Source organism: Amphiprion ocellaris, chromosome 17 (assembly GCF_022539595.1).
Source record: "Amphiprion ocellaris isolate individual 3 ecotype Okinawa chromosome 17, ASM2253959v1, whole genome shotgun sequence".
NCBI classification, from domain to species: Eukaryota; Metazoa; Chordata; class Actinopteri; family Pomacentridae; genus Amphiprion; species Amphiprion ocellaris.
The window spans coordinates 21558448-21583784 of NC_072782.1; the positions used below are offsets into that span (position 1 = coordinate 21558448).

General features: G+C 40.1%; 2 protein-coding genes across 5 annotated transcripts in view; both read right to left on the reverse strand.

Moving 5' to 3' along the window:
* The window catches only part of LOC111566120 (unconventional myosin-XVIIIb), a 113841-nt gene extending 113144 nt beyond the window's left edge, over positions 1–697 (reverse strand). For all 3 annotated transcript variants that reach the window (XM_023266536.3, XM_023266535.3, XM_055019087.1), the window contains exon 1: positions 545–697. The gene's annotated coding sequence lies outside the window, so the exon portion shown is untranslated. The remainder of the gene's footprint in view (positions 1–544) is intronic.
* Positions 698–2901: 2204 nt separating this feature from the next.
* The window catches only part of grk3 (G protein-coupled receptor kinase 3), an 89686-nt gene continuing 67250 nt past the window's right edge, over positions 2902–25337 (reverse strand). The window contains exons 15-22 of one of the 2 annotated variants that reach the window (XM_055019082.1): positions 22270–22370; positions 21826–21892; positions 19384–19479; positions 15770–15932; positions 15558–15694; positions 12514–12552; positions 9296–9409; positions 2902–6901 (exon numbers count right to left, since the gene is read on the reverse strand). In XM_055019082.1, the coding sequence (XP_054875057.1) occupies positions 6740–6901; positions 9296–9409; positions 12514–12552; positions 15558–15694; positions 15770–15932; positions 19384–19479; positions 21826–21892; positions 22270–22370 (879 nt within the window). In that variant the 3' untranslated portion in view covers positions 2902–6739. The remainder of the gene's footprint in view (positions 6902–9295; positions 9410–12513; positions 12553–15557; positions 15695–15769; positions 15933–19383; positions 19480–21825; positions 21893–22269; positions 22371–25337) is intronic. The other variant, XM_023266529.3, reaches the window with a different exon arrangement.

The window sequence follows — 25337 nt, forward strand, 5'->3', positions numbered from 1 at the left end:
TTCTCTTTAGTATATCTCTCACCAAGTGGCATGTTTTCGCTCTGCTTTCAATCGGTGTCACAGAGCGTGAGATTTCAGTCTCTGCCTGGAAGCACCATGTTTAGCAACAGGATGTGTCAACAGGCAGTTTGTCAAAAGCTGGCAAACACCAAAATCTTTTCAAATGATTCATATCTTCAGGGTCTGTTAGACATTGAGTTCCAGTGGGCTTATTCTTAACTTTACCAGGTGACACTTTAAACCCTCCTTTAAACCACAGATGCCACGCTTGGCTGGACAACTTTACGACCCATGAGGAGTCAATAGCAATTTCCTCCAGATACAGACACACATTCGACAGTAAAGATTGAGTCAATCATAAAAGCGATGCTCAGGTGACTGAGCTGGTGTTATTTTCTGTCTGAGGCCAATGTCAAATCACACCACGGCTATATCGCAGCCCACAGGCCCTGTCCAGCTCCAATTGACTATAAATAAATCAAACCAGGACAATGTTACCTCTATTCGCCAGGACAGACAGCACACACAGCGTCTGAGGCCATACCTTCCAAAACAGCCAGGAAATGGCTAAAAGATCCACACAGCGAATCCTGCGAGGCCTAATGAGAGTCCTGCTGCCACACAAACACCACCACAGACACACTGGGTGAGACTGACTGAGGGGGAGTAGAGTCAGAAATAGAGCGACACATACAGATAAGCAGCACGGCCAGCCTGACAGACGATTCCTCTATAAATATCTGCAGGCAGAGGGTGGAGGACGGGGATACGACCCTGTTTGGAGAACCGGCTGATCCTGAACCAGAGTTCAGAGTCTCTGAAGAGGTGCAGAAGCTCAGTCACGGCTTCTTTTCCACTGCTGTTGTCAGACTTTTGTGAGCTTTAAATCTGTTTCTGCCACATTACATTGAAAGAAGTGCTCTGTGACCAACTCAGGGTCTGTCAAATAGTTGCAGAAATACTAAAAAACAGGAACAGCACAAAATGATGAAACAAAGCCAAAATATGAAGAAAAATTTAAATCAAAGAATTAAAATGACAACAAAAATACACTACCATTCAAAAATTTAGTCACCCAGGCAATTTCATGTTTTTCATGAAAACTCACACTTTTATTCATGTGCTAACATAATTGCACAAGGGTTTTCTAATCATCAGTTATCCTTTCAACACCATTAGCTAACACAATGTAGCATTAGAACACAGGAGTGATGGTTGCTGGAAATGTTCCTCTGTACCGCTATGTAGCACATTGAACACGTGACTACAGCTCACTTATACAAATGGATGTTTGATGTCTGACATTTGTGTTCGAGGACGAGGTTTTACTTGTTTTTGTGTAAATGCAGGAGAGGGGATAACTGACGCCGGCTGTTCCCCAAAGAGGACACAATCGCACAAGTGCAGTTCTGCATCAGCTGTCCATCTTGATTGACATCCCCAGCTGAGGGGGTGAGGGGTGAGGAGGAGGAGGAGGAGCCTCCTGGTCTCTGTGAGGAGGACGGAAAGCTGCCGCACTTCATAGAAATGTTTGTGTACAAATCACTGCAGTATTTTCAGAAACTAAACTCATATTAGTAGGTATGATCAGATATGCTGATTTGTTTGCAATCATTGTGCCCAGAGTATGAATCCTTTATTGGCCCTCTCATTTTATTTACAGATTCAAAACTTTCACTGAGAGACACAAAAGTATCACATTATATGTTCCTTGTTCCCCACCCCCCTCTTCTCCCATCCCTCTACCTCTATCCCTCTATCTCTACCTCTTCTGTCCCTCTCAACCCACCCAGCCAGCAGGCAGATGGTTCCCCACATTAGAGCCAGGTTCTGCTCAAAGTTTTTTTCCCTGTTAAAAGGGTGTTTTTCTTGCCACTGTCGCCTTAGAGCTTGCTCTGGGGGGTCAGGCATATGGGTTCTGTAAAGCGTCTTGAGACAATTTTCCCTGTAATTGGCACTATATAAAATTGAACTGACCTGAATCTAATTTCACTCCTTTCACAGCTGTCTTGTAGTGTGTACTGTAGCCTGCATGTGAGGTGTTTAGGGGACATCTGTAATTGTAGCTTCAGAAAGTAACCTAGGTGACTTTATGCATGCACATTGGTTATGTAAAGCTGTGGGTGACTATGACCCCGTTAAATTACATGCAAACTTACTGTGCAGTTTTTGTGAGAATATAAAAGGAAAGTAGATTTTAGTGACATTATAACACATCCATAAAATAAATAAAAAATATCCTCAATACTCACCATCACACTTAACAGGAAAATTTGAATCTGTCTTAATGACAGTTCAAATACAAGAAAAGCACTCAGTGAGTGCAGTACTCCTCCAAGGCTGCTCAGTCGTATGATTTCCAACGGATGAAATCTTTAAAAAATTCATGGTCCACAGCAGTCGATTTGTAGTAGGATCGCAATCATGTGATCATCAGCAGGCAGCTGATAGTGTTCACTTGTAGTCATAGTTACAGTGACGCTGTGCCGCTGTCTCGCAATGATACAGAAATATTTAACAAATCCATGGATCCGGACTATAAGCTGCATCCCTGCCAAAATCTAATCATTTGGTCCTTGTGTCATTTCTGACGTTCCCTGAAAATTTTATCCAAATCCGTTAGTCCGTTTATGAGCAATGTTACGAACAGACAAATCAACACCGTTCGTCATAATGCCGCGGCTTTCCTTGGTGGAGTAGTAAGTTGACTTTAAGTTGGAGTAGTTTTGTCAAAGTGCTATTTGTGGTTACTCAGCTGACTACTCGTATTTCATGAAACACAACAAAATAAACTCAACATAAAGCTTCAAACAAAACGTTTTACATGCTTTCAGTGCAGCATCATTTAATCTCATGTGACTGAAACATTTGTCCAAAAGCAAATGAAACATGACAGCAGGCAACACGGAAAAAGGATTTTTATTCATGAACTGTTTTTACAAGCAGTCCAACACGCAACTTCCTACCTGTCTCAAAAACAAAACAAAAAAAATCATTGAAATAAAATAAATTTTATAATAATCACTGAATAATATTATCAATTATATATCAGTATTATCATGACCTTAATTTCAATAACCCAAAGCCAGTAGTATCTGTGTTTGTCTGTGGCATATGAAAAACAAGAGAGTTTCTGATGGGTGTAAACCGGAGGATTTTCTACAGCGTGGAGGCAGCGAGGCAGCTCCCCGCTCACGCAATAAATATGAAAGAGCAAAGAGTCCGAACAAAAATAATTATCTGGAATTCGCAGGTACAATATCTCTAATAAGTCTTTATGTGCAAGATTCGAGCTGAAGTCTTCACCACAAACAATTATACTCACATCAAAACCCCCGACCTCCCCGCAACAAATTTATTTTGTTTTCTACATTAAATCTTTTAAATAAACCTAGAGCATTTTGTCATTTCATATACACATATATTTATATATACTTTAATTTTTTTTCCTATATGCCATCCTTTTTAAATTGTGTGTCTGAGCAGAGAATCTGCATGTAAAAACAAAAATGGATAGCGATAATGAGGCTCACACGCTCACGTGACATACATACAGTGTGAAAGGAAACTTTTAGTACAGAGGTGGGTGGTGTCTGTCTCTGAGCCGCGCACACACCGGCGGCAAAAAATGTTTGGTCACAGTTTTGTACCCTTCAAAACATCCACCGCCGCAAAGTTCCTGTGTGTGAACTCGAGTGTGTGTTTGAGCTGACTTTTGAGTCCGAAGGGTTGAAGGTTCAGAAAAAGGAGGCTTCCCACTGGTTCCATTCGATCAGCAACAGTTATTTGGCACATTTAACAACTATTACATCGGGCTAAAAAGGTGCAACAACATAATGAAAACAATAAAAACCATTTTGGTTTACAAAAATAAAAGACACCTTGAGAGGTGACAACATTTCTCTATAAGACGATAATATCTCCCCCTGACTGGTAAAGGCTACAAAGAAACAAAAAAACCCCTAAAAAACAATCACGATGCACCCCTATCAACCTTTTTCCTACTGAAGGTCACACATCACAGCTCTGGAAATGCATGGACATCACAGACAAGGACACTGTACTGCATGAGAAATAAAAGCCCTGAAATTTATGAACAACAAACCGTTTGCTCCTCCTCGGCTGCGTGTCCTTAAACTTTGTGCGACTTTCTGTCCTTCTGTTCAACTTCGAGCCCCGACGATAAGAACGGTACACTTTGTCTGAGCTGCGTCACATTCAGGAGAAATAAAGACGTAAAATCGTGAAAAGATTTTGAGGAAAACTCCACCCTGAAACACCGTGACGGGACGTAAATGCAGGATGCTGATTTATGCTGTCGATGTGTTTTTATGAGTGCTGCTGTAGCTGAGGAGTCCAGTCAACTCTACAAGTTAAGATCTACTCTAATGAGCCGATGCAGAGCCAAAGTCAAAGAGTGGAGGGTCTGTTCCAGAGACGTCCACATTCACAATTATTTAGAATTATCTTCAGCTAACTTCGTATTGAGCTGTTTTTCAAATAAGCTCTACCACAAAAGCGTATTGTTTGAGAGATATTTTGACACAGTAGGATGTTTTCACGTAATAAGGAGATGTTTTCATGTTATAACAAGTAGTTTGTAGCTTATACTGAGATGTTTTCACGTTATAACAAGACATTCTCATGTTGTAACATGGTACTAATTCCTTTTTTTGCTGTGGCAGCAACACACTTCTGTGCTCTCCCTATGGGCTGCAGGTACACAGCTGCAGAACGTCTTAATTTAAGCAGCAGGAATGAAATCAAATCCTTGCTGAGAGCACTGCAGTCAGCACACAACAGGCAAACTGTAAAAAGAATGTTGGCAACTTTAAAAAAAGGACAGATTTTAATTCATGGCAAAATCTGATCATATATGGAGAGGCTGCAAGTGTATGGCCACAGTCTTTTCTGATTATTTGCGAGTCAAAAACCTGCTCTGCTCACCTCTAACTCCTGATGTGGAGATGTGATTTAGACGCTGCAGCTGCTCAGGACTCTCTACAAGCCCAGAGTGCAACGAAACTGCACTACACTTGAATAATTATTAATTACCTGCTTGTCCCTGGCTGGAGCTTTTCAAAGATATGACGCCCGTTTGGCTTGTCTGATTGGAAAGTAATTATTTTGGGACATTTGGTTGAATAAAACAAGCATTTTCTCAATATTTTATACACCAAACAGTTACGAAAATAATTGGCAGATTAATCAGTGATGAGAATGGCAGTGAAAATCGCAGTTTGGGTAAGCATTTGCAACTTCCTCGTTTTTTTTTGTTTTTTTTTTTAAATGGAAACAACTGATTGCTGTCTAGAGGCTGGAATGAGTGCAAAAATTAGAAAATTTCAACCCTTCATAACAAAACAAAAAACATAGAAACACCTTTACACGCCTTTAACATGACAGGTCACATGTAAAAGAGATAGCTAGCTGTGTTTGAGGGTGGATTTTTCCTTTAATTAGCTTCAGCTCTTCATTGTCCTCCAACAACAGCTGAGTCGTCATGTAAAACTGTGGGGATGATTGTGTGCTAGCGACAGTGAATTGCGGCCGAGCGCAACGTTTGGCCCTTAAAGAGGTTCTTCAAACAGACACAGTTCCAACTGAGGTAATGCAGCGCTACGAGTGATTGAAAGCTGTCAGACTCTTGCCTGTCCACACCCCAACACCCACCCCGCCTGACGCCTCCTCTACTTCTTCTTCCCTCCCCTGAAAGCGAGGACAGAATCACGAACAGGCAGACAGAAGTCCCCGATAATGCAAACACACTGGACTAAAACACTGGAGATGCACAGAGAAAGGGTTGCTTATATACACTCAAGAGTCACTTCGCCTCTTTTTCTGCAAGTGCAGCCTTCATACACAATACCGTCGCCCGTGGTTACCGATCCCCTCGGGTACACTGGTCTTCATGGTTCCCATAGCAACCGGCTGCTGTCTGTCAGCCAATGAAATCTCAGTCTCTATGGCAACTGGCTGCACAAGAGCCAATCTGAGAGGGTCCGTCCCATACTCTGCATTGGAATGATCAACCGCCAACGCCCTCCAAGTGTCTGAGGGGTGACATCCACCACCAGAGCAGCTCCTCCCGGCCGCTCATGTGACTCAAGTAAAATACAGATGTTGGCACTTTTACGCACGTCTGGGAGGAATGGTTACGGGGAGGGATGAGGAGAACCAGTCGAGCAGCCGTTTTGTTTTAAATGTGTTTTTTTTTTTTTTTTTTTTACATTCTCCGCTAGAGCCTGGTCTCATCTGCATCACCTCACAGAGAAAGATTGGGAGGAGAGAGGGATCCCTCCTGCTCCTCGCTGGCCAACAGTAATGCTGCTTGGATCAGGCTGCTGTGCTCCACAGCGATCCGAGAGAGGACACCTCCAACCAGAGCCAAGTGGTGGTGGTGGTGGTGGTTGTAGTGGGGGGTAAAGAGAGGACCGGGCGTCACATTCACGCGGAGGTTCTTCACATGCTGAATCCTCCTGAATGTTTCTTCGTCCTCTCTGTGACTGGCAGGGTCCCACAAACAAACAAACAAACAAAAAAACCCGAAAAAATTTATTCTGATTGGTCGTGGTCAGGTGTGTGTCGTCGTCAGAGGCTGGTGGTCCGTACACACACCATGAGGCGTCATGGGCAGGTGGGAGGATGTGAACGTCTCGATGAGGAGGGTGCAGTGTGTGTGTGTCGAGGTGTGTGTGTGTGTTTGTATGCATGTGTGTGTGTGTGTGCAGATGTGTGTTCACAGGCCATTGCTGTTGCGGTGTGTGAGGGGAGGTTTGGAGAGCTCCACCACTCCGGCCCGGCCCTTCCCGATCACTTTGGGGGCGCGACGCAGCAGCTTCTGGGCTTCTGTGAACGCCTCGGTCAGCTCCTTCTTCCACTGCACGAACTCCGGATCACTCTGCAGGCAGAAGACACAGGAGAGGGGTCAGCTGTTCACATCTATCTCAACCACAGGGTTCAACAGCTAACACTTCTGAACCCCAAAACCAGTGGGGAGCTTTAGAAGACATGTTTTCTTTAAAAAAAAAAAATCTACACGCTATGATTTATCAGCCAGAAACTGTAAAAACAGAAAGAATCATCAGCTTTTATTGCTGTTCCATAGAAAAAAAATAATCACATCTTACAGAAAGTGTGTCAGATTAAAATCCATTTACCATTTAGGTTATTAAAACAAGTGAGATAACTTCTGTAACACCAGTTTTATATAACTTACTCTGCAGTGGTGTAAAACGTTTTCGGACACCCCAAGCATTTGTGAAATATCACATTAAGAATCACTCTTAGGTCTTTAAGTGTCATTTCTTTTAGTACAGTCACATCCAAAATACTAAACAAATCCTAAAAATGCATTAAAAAAACTTAAGATTCATTGGTTCCATAAAAATACACGAGACATTTTGAGTATCGGGCCATTTTGGTACCAGTGATCCACTAATGAAAGTCGTGCTTTTTTATTTAGACACAATTTTTATTGCCGTGCTTTGTGTCTATATAAAGCCAGCACATTTGAAAGTTCTTCAGACACAAAAATGGATAAAACAAGGAACCTAACGCAGGAAATACGCCTGAAGATACAGATTCTCAGCCAGGAAGGGTACAGCTTGCGCCAGGAAATGCAGATACAGTCCTTCATCAGTTGGATACACTCTGCACAAATACAGATGAACCAACAGCTTGGAAGACTAACCAAAATCTGGGTGTCCAAGGGTTTCTTCAGCAAGAAATGACCGCATCCTGATCCACATGTGCAGGAAAACCACTGAATGACATCACAGGAGCTTCAGCAGCAGTTTTCAAACCAAACTGGTGTCCAGTGTTCCACCTGCACTGTACGTGGCTGACTTTTAGATCATGGCTTAAAATCCTACAAGGCTGTCAAGAAGCCCCTGATCAATGAGAGACAGAGAATAGCCCGGCATTGTCCAGTTTCCAGCTTTATCTTCCTCCTGCTAATGTGAGGGTACCCAGAAGGCCAGGTGAAGCATTATCTCCAGCATGTACAGTACCTACTGTAAAGCATGGTGGAGGCAGTATCATGGTTTGGGGATGCATGAGTGCTGCTGGTGTTGGTCATCTCACTGTCTGTGATGACACATTGAACTCTGCCAAGTATTGTGCCATTCTCTATCCCACATGCTCCCTTCTGCACGTGCACTGTTCCAACCAGGTCAAAACTGGATGTTTCAACAAGATAATGCCCCTTGAACACATCCAGGTCCAGTAGAACTTTACTGCAGGAGCACAGTATCCAGGTCTTAGAGTGACCAGCTCAATCCCTGGACATGAGCCCCATTGAAAATCTGTGGTGGATTATTAAAAGGTTTGTTCCAAAGTGTAAATTCTTCTATTCTTCTAAAAAGAATTTAGTAGAACTAAAAGCATTAATTCAAGAAGAATGGGACAAGATTATGCCTGAACAGTGTGAAAGGCTCGTGGGGAACATGCCAGCCAGGATTAGAGCTCTACTGCATGCTAATGGCAGAACTACTAAATATGAAATTGATGATCTGATGGTTTATTTATTTTTTGTTCAGTTTTGAACACACTCTGGTATTTGTTGACTGATACTGACAATGTTGAGAACTGACATATTTAAAACTATCAAGAATTTAGCTTTGTTAGTTTTTCTTGTAAACAAACAGAAAAATATAATTTGTATTTGTTTGTGCCTGTCTAATGCAGCCGCACCTTTTGAAACACAAAAAAGATTTTCCAGATAATATTTGAGGTAGTGTCAAATTTTAAGGGTGTCTGAAAACTTTTTTCCACCACTGTATTTTTAAAAAATATTTTTATCATGTCTTGTGACAAATACAAACTCTTGAACCCTGAATCCCACATTTACTAGTCATAGTGTACAAATCTGCCCCTCAGGAATATGTGATTTTACTGTTGTTTCACTATATATTGCATTTAAAAATTGCCAAATATGCTGCACAGTTTGTTAGATTTTACACTTACACTTATGGCAAATTTATAACAACAGTTTAACTCTTTGAAGTCCAAACCTTATTGGTAGGTTTGAACAGCATGTTTAAAAAAAGAGATGCAAGCCAGAAACTGTCTTGAAAATCAGCTTAAACTTGCAATATTTGATCAAAATCCCCTTTTTCCACGTGTCTCATTTATCCTCTTTATACACGTGTCTTATCAGAGGCCATGTTTTCATATATTTGTGCTGTTTCCACAGAGGTGCAGGACTTTACGTTCAATTTGAAAAATGAGTGCAGAAAATGCCCAGGAACGGCTCAGAGTTAAGAGGTTTATTAAAAAAACATTGCGTTCGTACCTCACATTGCAGGACAAACTGTTTCCCTCCTTTGATACGCAGCAGGATGCACTTCTTGTCTTTAATCTGCGTTTCTTCCACCGTCACAATCTGCTCCATCGTCAGCAGGTTTTGCTGTGAACAGAATTGGCTGATCAAAAACGAGCAGAGGTCAAGTGCACCAGGCAGAAAACACACAATGAAGAATCAAGACTGAACTGACAGACTACTGCCACTAAATTTACTTCCAATCCAGTCACAAACATTTACTGCAGAACATCTGAAAGTACTGCACATCTACCGGAAATGTTCTAATTTACATCCTACAGTGGGTATTGATGGTGTCATTATCAGTTCTTATCGATTTTGTACAAGAGAGTTCCCTTTGGTGCTGGCTGCAACTTCTTCTGGGGGCACGGAAACCATGTCCATGCAGGCAAAACTTTGTTAATGTGCCACTATATTAAGCTTTGGGATATTTTCAGGCAAAAAGTTTCAATGCGAGGTCAATTTATCCAAATAAAGCCTATTTACAAGGAATTTGCTCCCTCATTTTTTTGGTCAATTGTCTATCACGGGGTTAGCTTCCAGAACCTCTCAGGATAACTGAAAATCCGAGAAGTAGCGACCTTATATTTATTTTATTACTTCTACATATATTTTAAGGAGTTCCACCTTTTCTGCAATGGCAAGCATCTTCCTCTGGCACTTGAGTTCGGTGCCACAAGCCTTAGGAGGCGCAGAATGTTTGATCGACATCGTAGGGCTTGAAATAAATTTAATTTTTGACAAAAATTTCACAAAAACACAACACCGCAGAGCAACACTATGCACAGAGCAACACTATGCGTATTTTATTCCAATTTAATATTCTTTTGAACAGTTTTAATTATTTTTTACATTTTTTTTACATTGTTTTCAGTTTTTTAGGCTAGAAAATGCTTATTTTACCGCAAAAATAATTAAAATAATAAATATATAAAAAAGACCTATATACTGCAAAATCCCATATCTGCTGCGTCGGGGACTATGGGGCGCCCTTACTCCCACATTTTAAACATTTTACCCACTGGTAGTCTTAGCAGCTAACATGACACAAGGAAAGCAGCCTTGACCTAAAAAGCATTCTGATAATTTATTGATGTCTCTGTGGAGTTTCAAACAAAAGGTAAACTCTGGTGTCAGAGCTGAAATATAGTACTTGTTGCTGCCTAGATGGTCTTTCTATGGACATTTGTACCTCATATGCTCAGATGGAAACAGAATAAATACAGACAGGTGACAAATTTAAGAAAAACACATCACACATTATAGTGAGGTGATGAGTCACCACACGGTGCCTTTAAAGTGAAGGTTTGTCCATCTTTATAGGTGGTCAATGACTGTCAACATGAACTGAAAATTATAGGGTGTCGGGAACAAAAATTACATTTTACAGCTCTGTACCACTACAGACAGCAAGATGATAAATCAGAGGTATAAAACTAAGCACAGAGAAAGCAAAATATATGTAAAACATTGAATGAGAACATTACTATCTATTACTGCGTGATACAGGTGAGAATAAAAACAGTTTAAAACAGCTGCTCTGTTAGCAGGCTCTGTAACGTCTACCTGAAAGTTTGTCGTCTCAAATAAAATGTGTGAGCTTCCTTCAGGATCTTGTCTGACATTAGTTTCATTGATGCTGTTGATAGACAGATGTTCTTTCCTCCCAATCACTTTCACAGCTGTTCTAACTATGCTGTTCACTTTAGGCTACACAACTGGCTCTTACAACTATAATTAAGGAGAGTCAGAGCTACATGGGATGTATCTTTGATGAATGAACATGATGACTATCCCACCCACTATACCTATTTTTGATGAGAAAACCGCAGAAAAACTGCAAAAAAATCTTTCATTTTAGCCTAAACAACTGATGCTATTATCCTGTGACACCTCATGAGGTCTCAGCTAAAAGACTAGCCAGTTAGAATATCTTTTCAACTTATCCCGTCTTCTATAGCATGTCCGCGACCATCCATCCATGATTTAAACACAGCTTAATCATCATTAGGGTCGTGGGGGGCTGGAGTCTATCCCAGCTGACTTAGAGGACACCCTGGACAGGTCACCAGTCTGTCACAGGGCTACAAATAGAGACAAACAATCACATTCACCTTCACACCTACGGACAATTTAGAATCACCAATTAACATCAGCATGTTTTTGGACTGTGGGAGGAAGCTGGAGAACCCGGAGAAAACCCACACATGCACAGGGAGAACATGCAAACTCCATGCAGAAAGATCCCCGGAAAGCCAGGACGCGAACTGGGGATCTTCTAGCTGCAAGGCCAAAGGGCTAAAGACCAAGTCACTGTGCAGCCCTTCACAACCAATATGCACAGGTGAAGTGATAGAACCAGTACTGTCCACAGTCGCTCTTCTGTCTTTCTTAAGGTTTTCTCAAATATAACTGCCTCCAACACCACAGTTTATTTGCATTCTTGTTTCTGGAAGTCCCTGGCAGCTCTTTCCAGTTGTCTGACACAATCTTATCGGATGCCATATTTCCAAATAACTGTCAAGTGAAACAAAACTAAATTTGCCGCTACACAATTTTAAGGAAAGAAAAAGCAAACAAAAATGTGTCCATCTCTCTCTCCAGGCTATTTTAAATACAATACCAGTCAAAAGTTTGGACACTCCTTCTCACTTAATGATTTTTATTTATTTGTATTATTTTCTACATTGTAGATTAATACTGAAGTTTAACATTTTTTTGTTTACAACATAATTATATATGTATTCTTTTATAGATTTGATGTTTTCCGTATTAATCTACAATGTATACAATAATTAAATAAAAACCACTGAATGAGAAGGTGTGTTCAAACTTTTTTGGGAGTCTATATTTAAAGTATTTCACATAAAAAATCTGCTAAATCTGTTGGGCGGAAACTTGTTTCAGATTTGGATGATTTCATATTCTTCTAATGCAATACTTGTCCATTAAAATATATAATAATTATGGAAAACTAGCTAGACAAAACATACAGTGTGGCCTTAAACCCAGCATGAGGCAGAGCTCCTGCAGTTGAACACCTCTTTGTGTTGTCTGTCTAACAGCAGCAGTGTGAGAAGGCTGTAAACAGAGACACACTAGTGAGTGTGAAGCAGGGAAGTAGACTACAGCGCTACACAGCAGGGACGCTGAGGACACAGCAGGGACCTGGACCTGGTGTTAACACTCACCCCGTCTCTCTGCTTTTTAAAATGTTTTAGCCACTTCTCCTTCAGTGGGAGTTAGGACAGATAGACAGACAGTTGATACAGACAGACATCAAACTGACACATGAATCTTAGGGGTGTTACGACACACGGATTGGTGCTGAAAACTTCCTGTTTGCATTGTTCAACTATGATCGGCAGCAGCAGATATAGACCCACAACACATACTAAAAGTAATACAGCTTCATCAGCAAGTTCCCTCTAATCAGCATTTAAATCTGCAAATGGTAGCAACTCTTTATGATAAACAGAAGCTGCAGTATGAATAACTGATCCAACATCTGCTGTTACTCTCTGACTGACTGATGGGTGAACATGCAGAGCTGCTGAAAGATACCTTGTAGCAACCAGTAATGTAATAAAGGCTAATAATGTAATAATTTTGGCCATTTTAAATGTAATAAACTAATAAAAACTTCCCAATAATGTAATAAAGCTTTTGAGCCAATAAAGTAACAACATTTTGCCAATAAAGTACTACTTAACTGCATTACTGGCTGGTTATTATGTTCATGGCTTAGCATTTTAAAAATCCTTTGAAAATGTAATAACTGCAGCCTATAATGTAATAATTAGTGGAGGGACATGATTAAAAATTTTTATCTAATTAATTACAGGATTTGTAATTAATCGCAATTAATTGCAGTTTTGTCAAACAGCAATATTTGACACAATAAGTGAAGTTTTTCAATTCAAATAAAATTGTGGTTGACAGTTGAATCAATGAATAGACATATACCTGTTTATAATTTATTTGAAAAAAGGAAAATGGGACATATAGAAAAAAGTGATTTTGATGACTTAAAGCCTGAATTTAGTTGTTTTTTCCACTGTATGGCACATAAAATCAGCATAAGTAGTTCAAGGAGCTTCAGAAAGTTGAAAATTCAGAGATTCATTCTGTTTTCATCTTTTCTGGGTCAGATAAATGGTGGAATTTTGATGGTTGTTTTTATAGGAATATCAATTTCTATTTATGTAATTTTTTATAAACAAAAAGTTTATAATTAAGTTATTAAAAGAGATATTTTTGTTGTTTAGGTTATTCCTCCTCCAAGGAGGCAGAGCCTCAATGGAGTAAAAACTTAAACCACAAAAATGTTTCATTTCTATTTATCTGCATTTTTCATCTGTCTGCTACATTCACAGATTACTGCAAATCTAAGTGCAATTATAGCGATTTTATTCAACATTTTAAGACCTTCTGTAAACTCAAGCACTGTCTAGAAAAGTGGTCTATTATGGGATGGCTACACCGTTAGCATGACTCGTAGCTAACGTTAGCTCTGGTGCTAGCAGCAACAGGTTTTACATTGAGGTGATACCGTCGGCTTGAAGTAACACAGTGATCAGAAAACTCTTTGTTGTACAATTTGCACACAACCAGGCTTTTATCCAAGCTGCCATCGGGAAGATTTTTAAAAGAAAACTTTCTGCCCAACAAGCTCAATCTCGTCTTCCTTCACTGTTCACCAGTGCCTGACTTCACTCGATGCTTCCTGTGCTTCTTCTTCATGGCTACAAATAGACTTTAGGTTCATTACCGCCACCTACTGGGCTGGAGTGTTCATCAGAGTTACTGGTGTGCCAGAAACGAGGGAACTGAGGAGGGTGCAATTAATTGCATTAATATTTTTAACGCATTATTTTCGCCGTAATTAATTAATCGAAATTAACACGTTAAAGTCCCAGCCCTAGTAATAATACATAAATAGGACTGCATTTCTTCACTTATATATAAGAGAAGTATTTGCAGAGAGCCTAGAATTAGATGGAAGATGACTCTTCCATTAGTATTATGAAGCTCTACAAGGCTGCTGGACCAACGGTGTCTAAGTTTACACATAAAACAGTTATTTGGCCAAGACAGTCAATGGATGAAGCCTGGATTCTTCTCAGTAATGTACAAAGTCAAGGACATTATTGGAAGTAGTAATGTTAATTTTATGTTGATGTTTTCTACTTAGTTCACTATGTACATAATACTCTTTAGTTTTTTGAAGTTAAGTGCCATTATAGTCCCAGTCCAGTTATTCAAATACAGTTGTAAGTGAGGACTGAATCATTTTTCCTTGAGAAAAAAAGTTTTGATTAAATGCTTTCTGAGGAAAAAATACGGTCAATTCTTTTCTCAAAGCAGCATCCAACAGAGACACTGGCATGGAATTATAAATTTACATATCTAAGCAAACAAAAATATTCTAAATAAAGATTTTGTACAACAAATAATTCTCAAATTGGCTCTTACGACCATAATTAAGGAGAGCGAGAGCTACATGGGACGTATGCTTGATGTTTGAATATGACGACTATGCCATCCACTATACCTATTTTTGATGAGCAAACTGCAGAAAAACATACATTATTGGCAAGTTATTATGTTATTGGCTTTATTGCATTCAAAATGGCCAAATTTATTACATTATTAGCAAGTATTACATTATTGGTCGATATGACGATACTGGTTGCTACATACCCGACAGTAACAGAGCAGTTCAAATAGCTTGTTTCCTAAAATGTTGCATTTTTATTGATATTTCTCTTTAATTTTACAGAAAATATAAACTACCATTCAGAAGTTTGGAGTCACTTAGAAATGTCCTTATTTTTGAAAGAAAAGCGTTTTTTTTTCAATGAAGACAACATTAAATGAATCAGAAATATAGTCCAGACATTGTTAATGTGGTAAATGACTATCACTACTGTGTTCTAATGCTACATTGTGTTAGCTAATGGTGTTGAAAGGCTAACTGATGATTAGAAAACCCTTGTGCAGTTATGTTAGAACATGAATAAAAGTGTGAGTTTTCATGGAAAACATGAAACTGTCTGGGTGACTCCAAACTCTTGAACAGTAGTGTACATTGCACAGTCTAAGTGTGAAGTTGAAAGCTATTGTATTTTCTATCAATTTAAATATTGGACCCGGATTTCTGTGTACCGCTCCACCCCTAATGAACATCTGGTGAAAGTGATTTTAAAGTGCATGCGCTGTGAGGCTGACTCACCCGCGACTCGCCCTCCCCCCTCCACTCCACACGGTTGGGGAACAGATAGAAGTATCGGCGCTGCCACTGAGTGAGAAACGGGTTGCCCAGCTTCAGCATGTAGCCGTGCATGATGCAGTCCTTCCCGGAAGCGTAGTCTTAAAGAGAGAGACACAGTCAGAGAACCTGCAGCTGCTAGTGTGTCTGTGTTTCAGTGTGGCTGTGGTCTTTACCCTCCTCATGGCCCAGCTGCTTGTTTTTAGCCCTCTTGCGAGCCTCGTTCTTGTCGGTGTCCGAGTTGACGGCCTCGTACACCGTCTCTGCGACCTCCTGCTGCCAGCGCTCCGATATGACCAGAGGAAAGTTCTTGTACAGCTCTTGGTCACTGTCCAGCAGCTGCAGGAAGAGAGAGCAGGATGTTTAGTAATGACACTTAGACTTTTTGGCTAATGAGCTCTGGGTTCCTCAGTGAGGGAGCATGATGGTTACAAATAGGCTGTTTCCTCTGGAGTTTGAATATCCTGCTCTAACTCGAGTGTTTACACACAGATATGAGATCAAACTCAACTGAGATTTATCAGAGCAAAGACGTGCATTTACCAAAATGTTTAACCACTTCTTTAAACAGAATCTCTGTAGGAGCATATCAGCGCTGCTAACATCTGTGGACAAGTTCCATAGAGGTGGAGGACTTTATACTGCAGTAAAAAATAAGTTCACAGGAGCAAAAACCACTGTGAAGCTGCCTGGAGTTCAGCAGGTTAAACCTTAACAGGTGATGAATCTGTCTGGATTTACATATCAACCCCTAAATCTGCCTCAATTTGACATTTTATGTAGCTTTACTAAAAAAAAAAGAGGATCTATACCTCATTTACTCTCACTTTCCAGTTTATTAGATAGCTGAACCTGTGCATTCTAATTCAGCAGCCCTGCAATAAATCTTGAAGGTTATAATATTCAGGTTTTGCTCAGAGAGAGCTTGATTCAACTTTATGGTCATTTTGGAGGCTGCAGTTTGTGTGTGATGGAGTTTGTAATGTTTCACTCCCCACCCCCCTCATTTATATGAATAAGGCTGAATATTAAAACCAGCTCTCAGTAATACAACACTGGCCACTGAGAGCAGATGCTGCAGTAATATTTACCATCTCTTTACATCTTGTGTATTTGTGTTGGCTGCATGAATGTCAGGGGAGCGCAGCTATACACTCCAACATTTACTATACAGCAGTTATTTCCATTATTACTCCTGTGTTAATGGTGAGCACCATCTGGGGAAATGTAAACTAAGGCTGGTGTCATTTATTTCTCGGCGCCGGAGCATCAGAGGACGAATAAATGTTACCTGCAGCCACATTAACGTTAATGAAGGTGAAGCTGCTGCTCTCAAGACAATCACAAGCAGAAAAAGTAAGCCGTGGAAGGAGAATTTAGATCCTTAACTGAAGGAAAACCAGCAACAACATGGTATAGAACTATTACTACTCATTATGCAGAAAGGGCCATTTCAAAATCATACAGGATTATAAATATTGATTCATTAATGTGTTCATCAGTAAAATGCTGCAGCTGGAGTTTATCTTAATGACTCCATATGTCACTGAGTAGCTTCATCTGCACCAGGGGTTGACAGATGACTGGTCTAAGCAATTACTGGATCCCATTTTACCTTTCTTCTCATTATCAGCACCACTTTTAAAGAAATTCCCTGAAATTAATTTCTTTTCCTCTTTGGCTCTGATGCAGCTGACTCTCTCTACCCACAGTACTATCTGACTGGTTACAGGTCACAGCCAATAAATACTGATGGTTAGTGTTGATAAGTTCTTTTTAATTAAACATGTCTAAAATAATCATGCTATTTAGAGTTAGAGTTTGTATTGTGTTAAATTCTGACACCATCAGTTGTCAATTTCCTTGATTATAACCTAACTAATGATCTGAGCACTGTTTTACAAAATATCTCCGTGCACTAGAGAGCATAAAAACAACTGCAAACACTAACATTCTGTCATTTCATTGTTTGTATGGCCTTGAAACTGTGGATGCTGTGGACCACCTCTTCATTTTACATGTCTACAGAAATAAACATGAACTAACATTTGAAAAATCTGCTTGAATGACCTAAGATGCCTTTTCGATGAGAAGCCCGTCGCAGAGGAAATAGTTTGTTTTGCAAAATATCCATATTAGCGTGGACAAGGTGCTGGGATGTGAGTGAGTTGTGGAAAACAGCAGCCTCCCTCTCTCTGTGCCAAAGCATATGTTGTAAACCAGCATGGTGAAAGTGGGACAGAGGACATCTGGTAAAACCAGCGTGGTTTGTCAGTGTTTTCATCTTGAAAATGGAAACAAGGTTGCATGTAGGCTGAGTCAGAATAAACTGGCAGATAACCACTGGACCAGAGAGATGAGTAACAACAGTCAGCATCCCAGACATTGTGGCTGTTCTGTTAGTGTCGTCATGTTTTGGAACATTCTTGATAGAGCTGCAACAATCAATTAGTCGTCTACTTTTACATTAATCAGCAAAAATGTTGAAAATTAAATGGATTGATTTTTGAAGAAAAAAATGATCCGATTGCTGCTTCCTTAATGTGAATATTGTTTTTTTTTCCTCCGCTATGACAGCAAAATGTCTTGAAAACAAGACATTTGTCACCTTTGTGAAACACTGATTAATATTTTTCACCCTTTTCTGACATCTAATAGGCCAAACAACTAATTGATTAATCCAGAAAATATTCAAAACACTGATAGACAAGAAAAGCACTCAGAGCTCAGTACTCCATCAGAGCTGCTCAGTTGTTATATGATTTCCTATGGATAATAAGTCCCTAATAAGTCCGCAGTGGTGGAATTGCAGTAGGATCACAATCATGTGATCGTCAGCAGGCAGCTGACAGTGTTCACTTGTTGTCATAGTTACAGTGACGCCGTGACGCTAGCTCGCGTTGATACAGAAATCTTTAGCAAGTCTGTGGATCCAGACTATAAGCTGCATCACTGCCAAAATCTAATCACTTGGTCCTTGTGTCATTTCTGACCTTCCCTGAAAATTTCATCCAAATCTGTTAGCCTGTTTTTAAGTAATGTTGCGAACAGACATACAAACAGACAAACATACGCCAATTGTCACATAACTTCACTGCGTTCCTTGGTGGAGTAACAATGAAAATAATCCTTATATTCAGATTCACATTCAATGCACAAAATGCCACATATCTCAGAGGCCTACGTGGTTACTAGAGTTTGTAAATAATGGCTTCAAAAAGCTCTCATATATTTTTTCAGTTAAGTTTAACCTTTTTGATTGACTTCTGCTCAATTTTGACAGACTTTTTAAAAAATCTGGTCAAAATCTAAATTTCCGTTTAACTGCCAAATAAGTCACTATGAACGTGACTAGTTACCAGTGACCGAGCAGAGATGAAACTGATGTCTACAGAGACTTCTGTGCTGTTTATAACATTGGAGGCTAATTTGTTTAACCTCCCCGGGCCTTTGACCCTGCTCTGGAAATATCATGATGCACTGGAGGAACTTTTACTCCTGGGAAAGTTCCTGGTCAGTTAGTCTGTGGGAATTAAAGTCTCTTGAAAAATACGAAAAAAAAAAGATTTTGAAAATGAAACTGGAGAATTTTGGATGCGACTTAAAGCATTTTCTTGTGACAGAATTCATTCACTGTTCTTAAAAAATCTGCAGATTCCAGATTCACTGATACTGAAACTCACATGTTTAGGTTATGATTGCAGAGATGGTACAGTAAACACCTGCTTAGAGTGACGGTGCTTGGACGACTCCTTTAGTTAAAGATACGATGCTGCTAAATTCGTTTTACCTTGATGCCCTTAGTGTCCTCCTCATCAAAGGAGCCGATGTCGAAAGCATCTGCGGCGTTCACCTCCCCCCTGGGAGGGATTAAAGGAGGAGAGTACTGGGGGAGGGAGAACAGAGGAGGTGTTCAGAGAGGTACAGTGATGGAAGAAATGAGGAACAAGTGGGAGAAACAGAGTGTGAGTGAAACAACAAGGTGACAGTCCCGTAGCCGTGCTTCCCTCAAGTGATGGGGTAACCATGGCAACAGTAACTGCAGTGGACTAATGACTAATGTAGCTCCATCCAGAGCAGCTTTAAACAGAGAGCCATGACTTGACCTGATCTGAGGCATAAATAAGCGTATAAAAGATATTAATGGTGCTTTTAACTGGAAACAAATTATCAAACAAAAAGCTTACAGCTCTAGCATCTCGCTAACCACATTGTCCTTTACAGGACTTGCAGGAATCTGTTAGCGTCAGTGATTGAAAGCAGTTCAATTAACGCTGCCAATATTTTTCCCTTTGACTGTGAATCCAGCATGCAGCTCATAATGTAACACTGAAGACAAGAGCAATGATTAAATGATTGATGTTCGCTGTTATGGCTTTCAGAATGATCTCAAGTTTCCAGATTATTTCACTGATCAGTGGGAGCGGCTGCCCACAGCTCGATGACACAAACATCCTGGAAGATACAGAAGGGTTTTATATGAAGAATCACGTAACCATTTGTAGTGTGGAAAAATTACAAGCCACTCTGGAGTGTGGGGCGCTTATAAAATATGCTGTCAATCTGTCAACCTGTTGCTGTCAGTGAACAGTGAAGCAGCTTGTGTGGGTGTTTGATTGCTGCCTTTTTAAGAAACAACAGCAGTTTAGATTCTGTTTTAACTCTCACTTGTTCTTCAAAGGTGAGTTATTCTCGTAAAGTGACAGCCCTAGTCCACATGATTTCTCCGTAAAGACTGTTCCTGACCCTGTAAATCTGAACACTAAGACACACATACCACACATGTTGAAATATTTATCAGACTTGATTACAATAAGCAGCAACATCGGGAAGAACAGTGGAAGTCAGAAATCAATCAAAAACATATGAAAGTCTGTAAACTTTCTTGAGATTAAACCAGTTGGTTCACTAACATTTTGCTTGTAAACTTCCAAAGAAGTAAGTGTTGGGGACCGTCTCTCATGTTTTTGATGTTTATAATTTGTTAGTACTTCCACCAGAGATGCTTCTTCTCAAAATGGATCCAACAAATTTCAAAAAATGAATACACACGCGTATATCAAAATGTATTTTGTTCTGTTTTCCTCTCCCATTAAGCATCTCATGATCCCTAATGTTTTCTTGGAGGGACCCTCAGGCTGACTGCATATAAAGTAGTAAAATGCTGTTTACACAATCATGCAACAGTATTGACAATGATATCAAACGTAATAAATATATGAGTCACAGGGAGATTTTTCTGCAGTTTGGATAATAATACTTCCAGTAATACTAAGTACTTTCAAGTACAGCACTTGTAACTTGTCAGCAATTATACTTCAGAAAATGATTTAAATTGTATATTTGTCCAACAGGTTTAGCGGGTGACCCATAAACAGGGGCTATAGTTCCTGACGCAGCGGCCATGGTTCGATTCCACCTCACGGACCCACTCTTCTCCCTACCTTCCTTACTGTCTCTCTACTAGCTTGTATAAAACAGGCCAAAAAAAAAACCTAAAAACAAATAAAATCTGTATTTGTTCAACCATTAATCATATCAGTCATAAACTAGCAGTCAAAAGTTTGGACTCTCATTCAGTGCTTTTTATTGATCTGCATTATTTTCTACATTGTAGATTAATACTGAAGATTAACACTTTTTGTTTACAACATAATTCCATATGTATTCTTTTATAGTTTTGATGTCTTCATGTCTTCAGTATTAATCTACAATGTAGAAAATAATTAAATAATATCAATAAAAAGCATTGAATGAGAGTCCATATTTTTGACTGGTCGTGTATTTCTTACAGATTTCTTCTTATCTTATTCAGCAGTTTAACATTTCCCTTAGTTCTTCTTACTTTCTGATATTTTGTAGACCAAACAACTTACAAATTTATTGTGAAAACAATCTACAATGAAAATACTTTCATGCACCCTATTTGTGTAAAAACAAATATTTTTCTTAGAAATTACATACATTTTTAGTGATAAAAGGTTAGAAACATTTCAAATAACTTGCTGCTTATGCTCAGTTAGTATCAAAGACAAAACCAATGACAATTAATAATGCACACAGTCCAAGATCAATTCTGCTGCATCATATGCATCAAATGGAATCAATCACTGGAAATTAGCGAATAATCCCAAAAAACAAACCACCCACCTGCTGACGTCAGACAACAATAACCCGCTCCAAAAAGAACAAAGAACAAAAGCGGATAGATGGAGGAATAAAGCTGGCTCACCTTCTGCAGGTACACCTGCTGCCAGTCGATGCCTTTGAAAAACTGATGCTCCTTCACCTCCGGGGCTCTGCACGTGTGACAGACACACACCATTTCTTACTAACTATACATTTGTGCACTAGGTGGCAGTGTAGGCCACAGTACTCCACACTCATCATGCTACTGTTTAGCCGGTACAGACAGTGATCCATCATTCTGCTTTAGTCATATGCTGATGCAAAATGACAGCGCTGATGAAATTAGTTATGAACTCGGCTTCTATCGGATCACTAAATGTCAGCCTCTATTCGCCTCCACTGGGCCCCAAACTACACCACCCAGCACTTCCAGCTTTAATGAGCACATCTAGCAAAGCTCATCTGACTGATGAAGTCATTTGCGTGCCTGTGGACACTGGCGGCGACATAAGATGGGGGTTAATGTGAAGTTTTGTTTGTGTCGTACCCTCGGCCCTGGCAGCCCAGTCGCTTGGAGACGTCTCTCTGCAGAAGCCCCTCCAGAAGATCTTTGAGCTCTGCAGTGAAAGAGTCTGGCAGCTCCACATTCTGCCAGGAAAAGAGGAAGAGGGGGAGTCAGAGTGAGAGCTGGGGTTTGAAAATAGATAATTCACAGCTTTTACTACAGCACAAAACTTTTCAAGTGCTGTTCCCCCTCCCTACAGACACAACTAACACCTCTTCTCTACCTCCTCACTGTTTAAACACCAGCACAGCACTAATACCTGTGGCTTTAATGGACTGCATGTCAAAGGAGCACTCTCAAACTCACTAATGCCAATAAATATTGATAATGCATCAAACAGGTTAATTTTTATAGATTTTCACTACTATTATTACTCTTCATCTTACTTACTCAGAGCTACAGTTTCAATAACTTGTTTTGGTGGATATAAACAGATGTTCCTTGAGAGGAAGCTGAAATTTAGTCACATTGTATGAAATAAGAGCCATTACAAGAACAAAAGTATGCTGAATGAGCCGTGAGCTCTTTCTGTTTGCAGTGCTACCCTGCATGCAGAGGCAGGTATCACCGGCTCAGAGACACTGAAGAAAATCTAAAAACAAGATGATTCCCAGGCAAGCTGTGCAGCCATAAGCATCTTTCTACTGGGACTTCAAAATAGACATGTGGTGGACATGAAAGATAACGATCACATTAGAAGTGAGACATTCATGGATGGAAAAAGGGTCTAACAACAAAAACATCATCTCCACCTTTTACTCTTAGTACAGAATATTTCAAACACCTCTCTACAGACACCCCATCTATCCCTTCACAGTTTAAGGAGTTGACACAGGGCTAATCCTTGTCGGTGTGAATTTAGTAGACTGCATGTCAATGGAATGTTCTGTAAACATACACTACCGTTCAAAAGCTTGGGGTCACCCAAGCAATTTCATGCTTTACATGAAAACTCACACTTTTATTCATGTGCTAACATAACTACACAAGGGTTTTCTAATCATCAATTAGCCTTTCAACACCATTAGCTAACACAATGTAGCATTAGAACACAGGAGTCATGGTTGCTGGAAATGTTCCTCTGTACCCCTATGTAGATATTCCATTAAAAATCAGCCATTTCCAGCTAGAATAGTCATTTACCACATTAACAATATCTAGACTGTATTTCTGATAGATTGTATGTTATGTTCATAGAAAAAACTTACTTCTTGGACATTTCTAAGTGACCCCAAACTTTTGAACGGTAGTGTATGTGGCAAAGCCATTATTTGTACACATTTCGATAAATTAGCACCATTAAATGATTGAAAGTCTGCCCAATTCGCTGTTCCTCATGTTGTTTTCCTACCATGCATGTACAGGCAGCTATCACTGGATCGCTGTGATATTGAAGAAAATGTAAAAACATTCTGATTTTCAGGCAAGTCCCAACATTATTTCTAGGATTTCTACAATAGTGTTAATTACTTTGTACTGGATATTAAAGACATCTTTATTGAAAGTTTGTCCCGACAAAACACAGAGATTTGGATGGGTTCCACTGTGATGGACAAACTGCTGCAGTTGGCAGACAGAGGAGGAGCAGAGCGATGCTGAAACTCATTTTACAACTGCTCAAACACAACATGTCGCCTTCACAGAACTCTGGCTGGGTCGTGACGAGGAGAAAGAGGTGGGTGGCAGCAGGTATGTCACTGGGTGGGCTCAACGGGCACCATTCATGCCAAATTCGTTGCTAGATCTGACCCATGGCATCCAAAGGCTCAGCAGCATTTTCCCCCAGCAGACACTAGCACAATAAAGATACCGCAGTCGTGTTACTGTTAGACTGTCCAGGTATCAAACCTTGTTACGGTCATTCACTGGAAAAAGTTTCTATCTGACCTTCTTAGAATTATCTTTATTGAAAGTTTTCAGTCACGCATACAACCCAACATCTGTCAGGTGCAACATTTTCATTGATCACACCGGTGCTCCTAACATTTAGCAGGCCTGTCTGTGTGTCTCTGTGTTGCCCAACAGCAAATCTGACATTAAAACATCTTAGTTCACTCTGTTAAAACAAGTTTTTGGTCTCATAGCTGTCTGAGCTGCTGGGCTGCAGTAACTGAGTGGGGACTGGAGTCTTCTCTGTGTACAGCGGATTAGCAGCATCTACTGAGGCATGTCAGGCATTGATAGTCTGCATGTGAGGCATTTCGAGAACATTTCTAAGTTGGAGCTTTAGAAAACAACCTGGGTTACACTGTCTGCTTCTAAAGTGCATGGTTCTCTGCGTGCACGTCGGTCATACTGCCACCCACCACCAAGAGTAAATTCTCAACCTGTGAGTAACACTGAGATGTGATGAAAGACAAACATGATGCATTTATTGAATAGTGCAGCCAACCATGGCTGCAACGTCTCAACAGTATGCAGTGGCAAACCTGAAGCAGAGAGGAGTCACAAATGATTGTAAAACAAAACATTGCACATAATATAGCCAGCCATCTGCTTCCAGCTACCCATTTCCACCAGTCTACTCTGCATTGCCCTTACTATACTTGATATGCTCATCTACCCACCACTTGCATCTTACTACCAGCTATATATATGTAGTATATTTCATGCCAGAGCCTTGCACCATGACAGTAAATGAATCATTTTCAGTGTTGGCTTGTTCTGTATCTCCCCAGTCACTCTGTATTCATTATGCATCACTTTGTATGTATCATCTATCCAAGCATGTATGTCAATGTGTGTTATGTGTTTCCTTGTCCCCCAGCCCGCCTCGTGTCCCATACCTCCCCTCCCCCTCTACCTCTTCTATCCCTCTCATCCTATCCGGCCAGCAGCAGATGGGTTCTGCCATAGGAGCCGGGTTCTCCTCAAGGTTTTTTTCTGTTAAAAGGGAGTTTTTTTCTTGCCACTTAGGGCTTGATCTGGGGGTTCAGGTCATATGGGTTCTGTAAAGTGTCTAGAGACAATCTGAATAGTAATTGGTGCTATATAAATAAAATTCAATTGAACTGAATAGACTGAACAGCTGCTATTTGCCAACTTCAAGT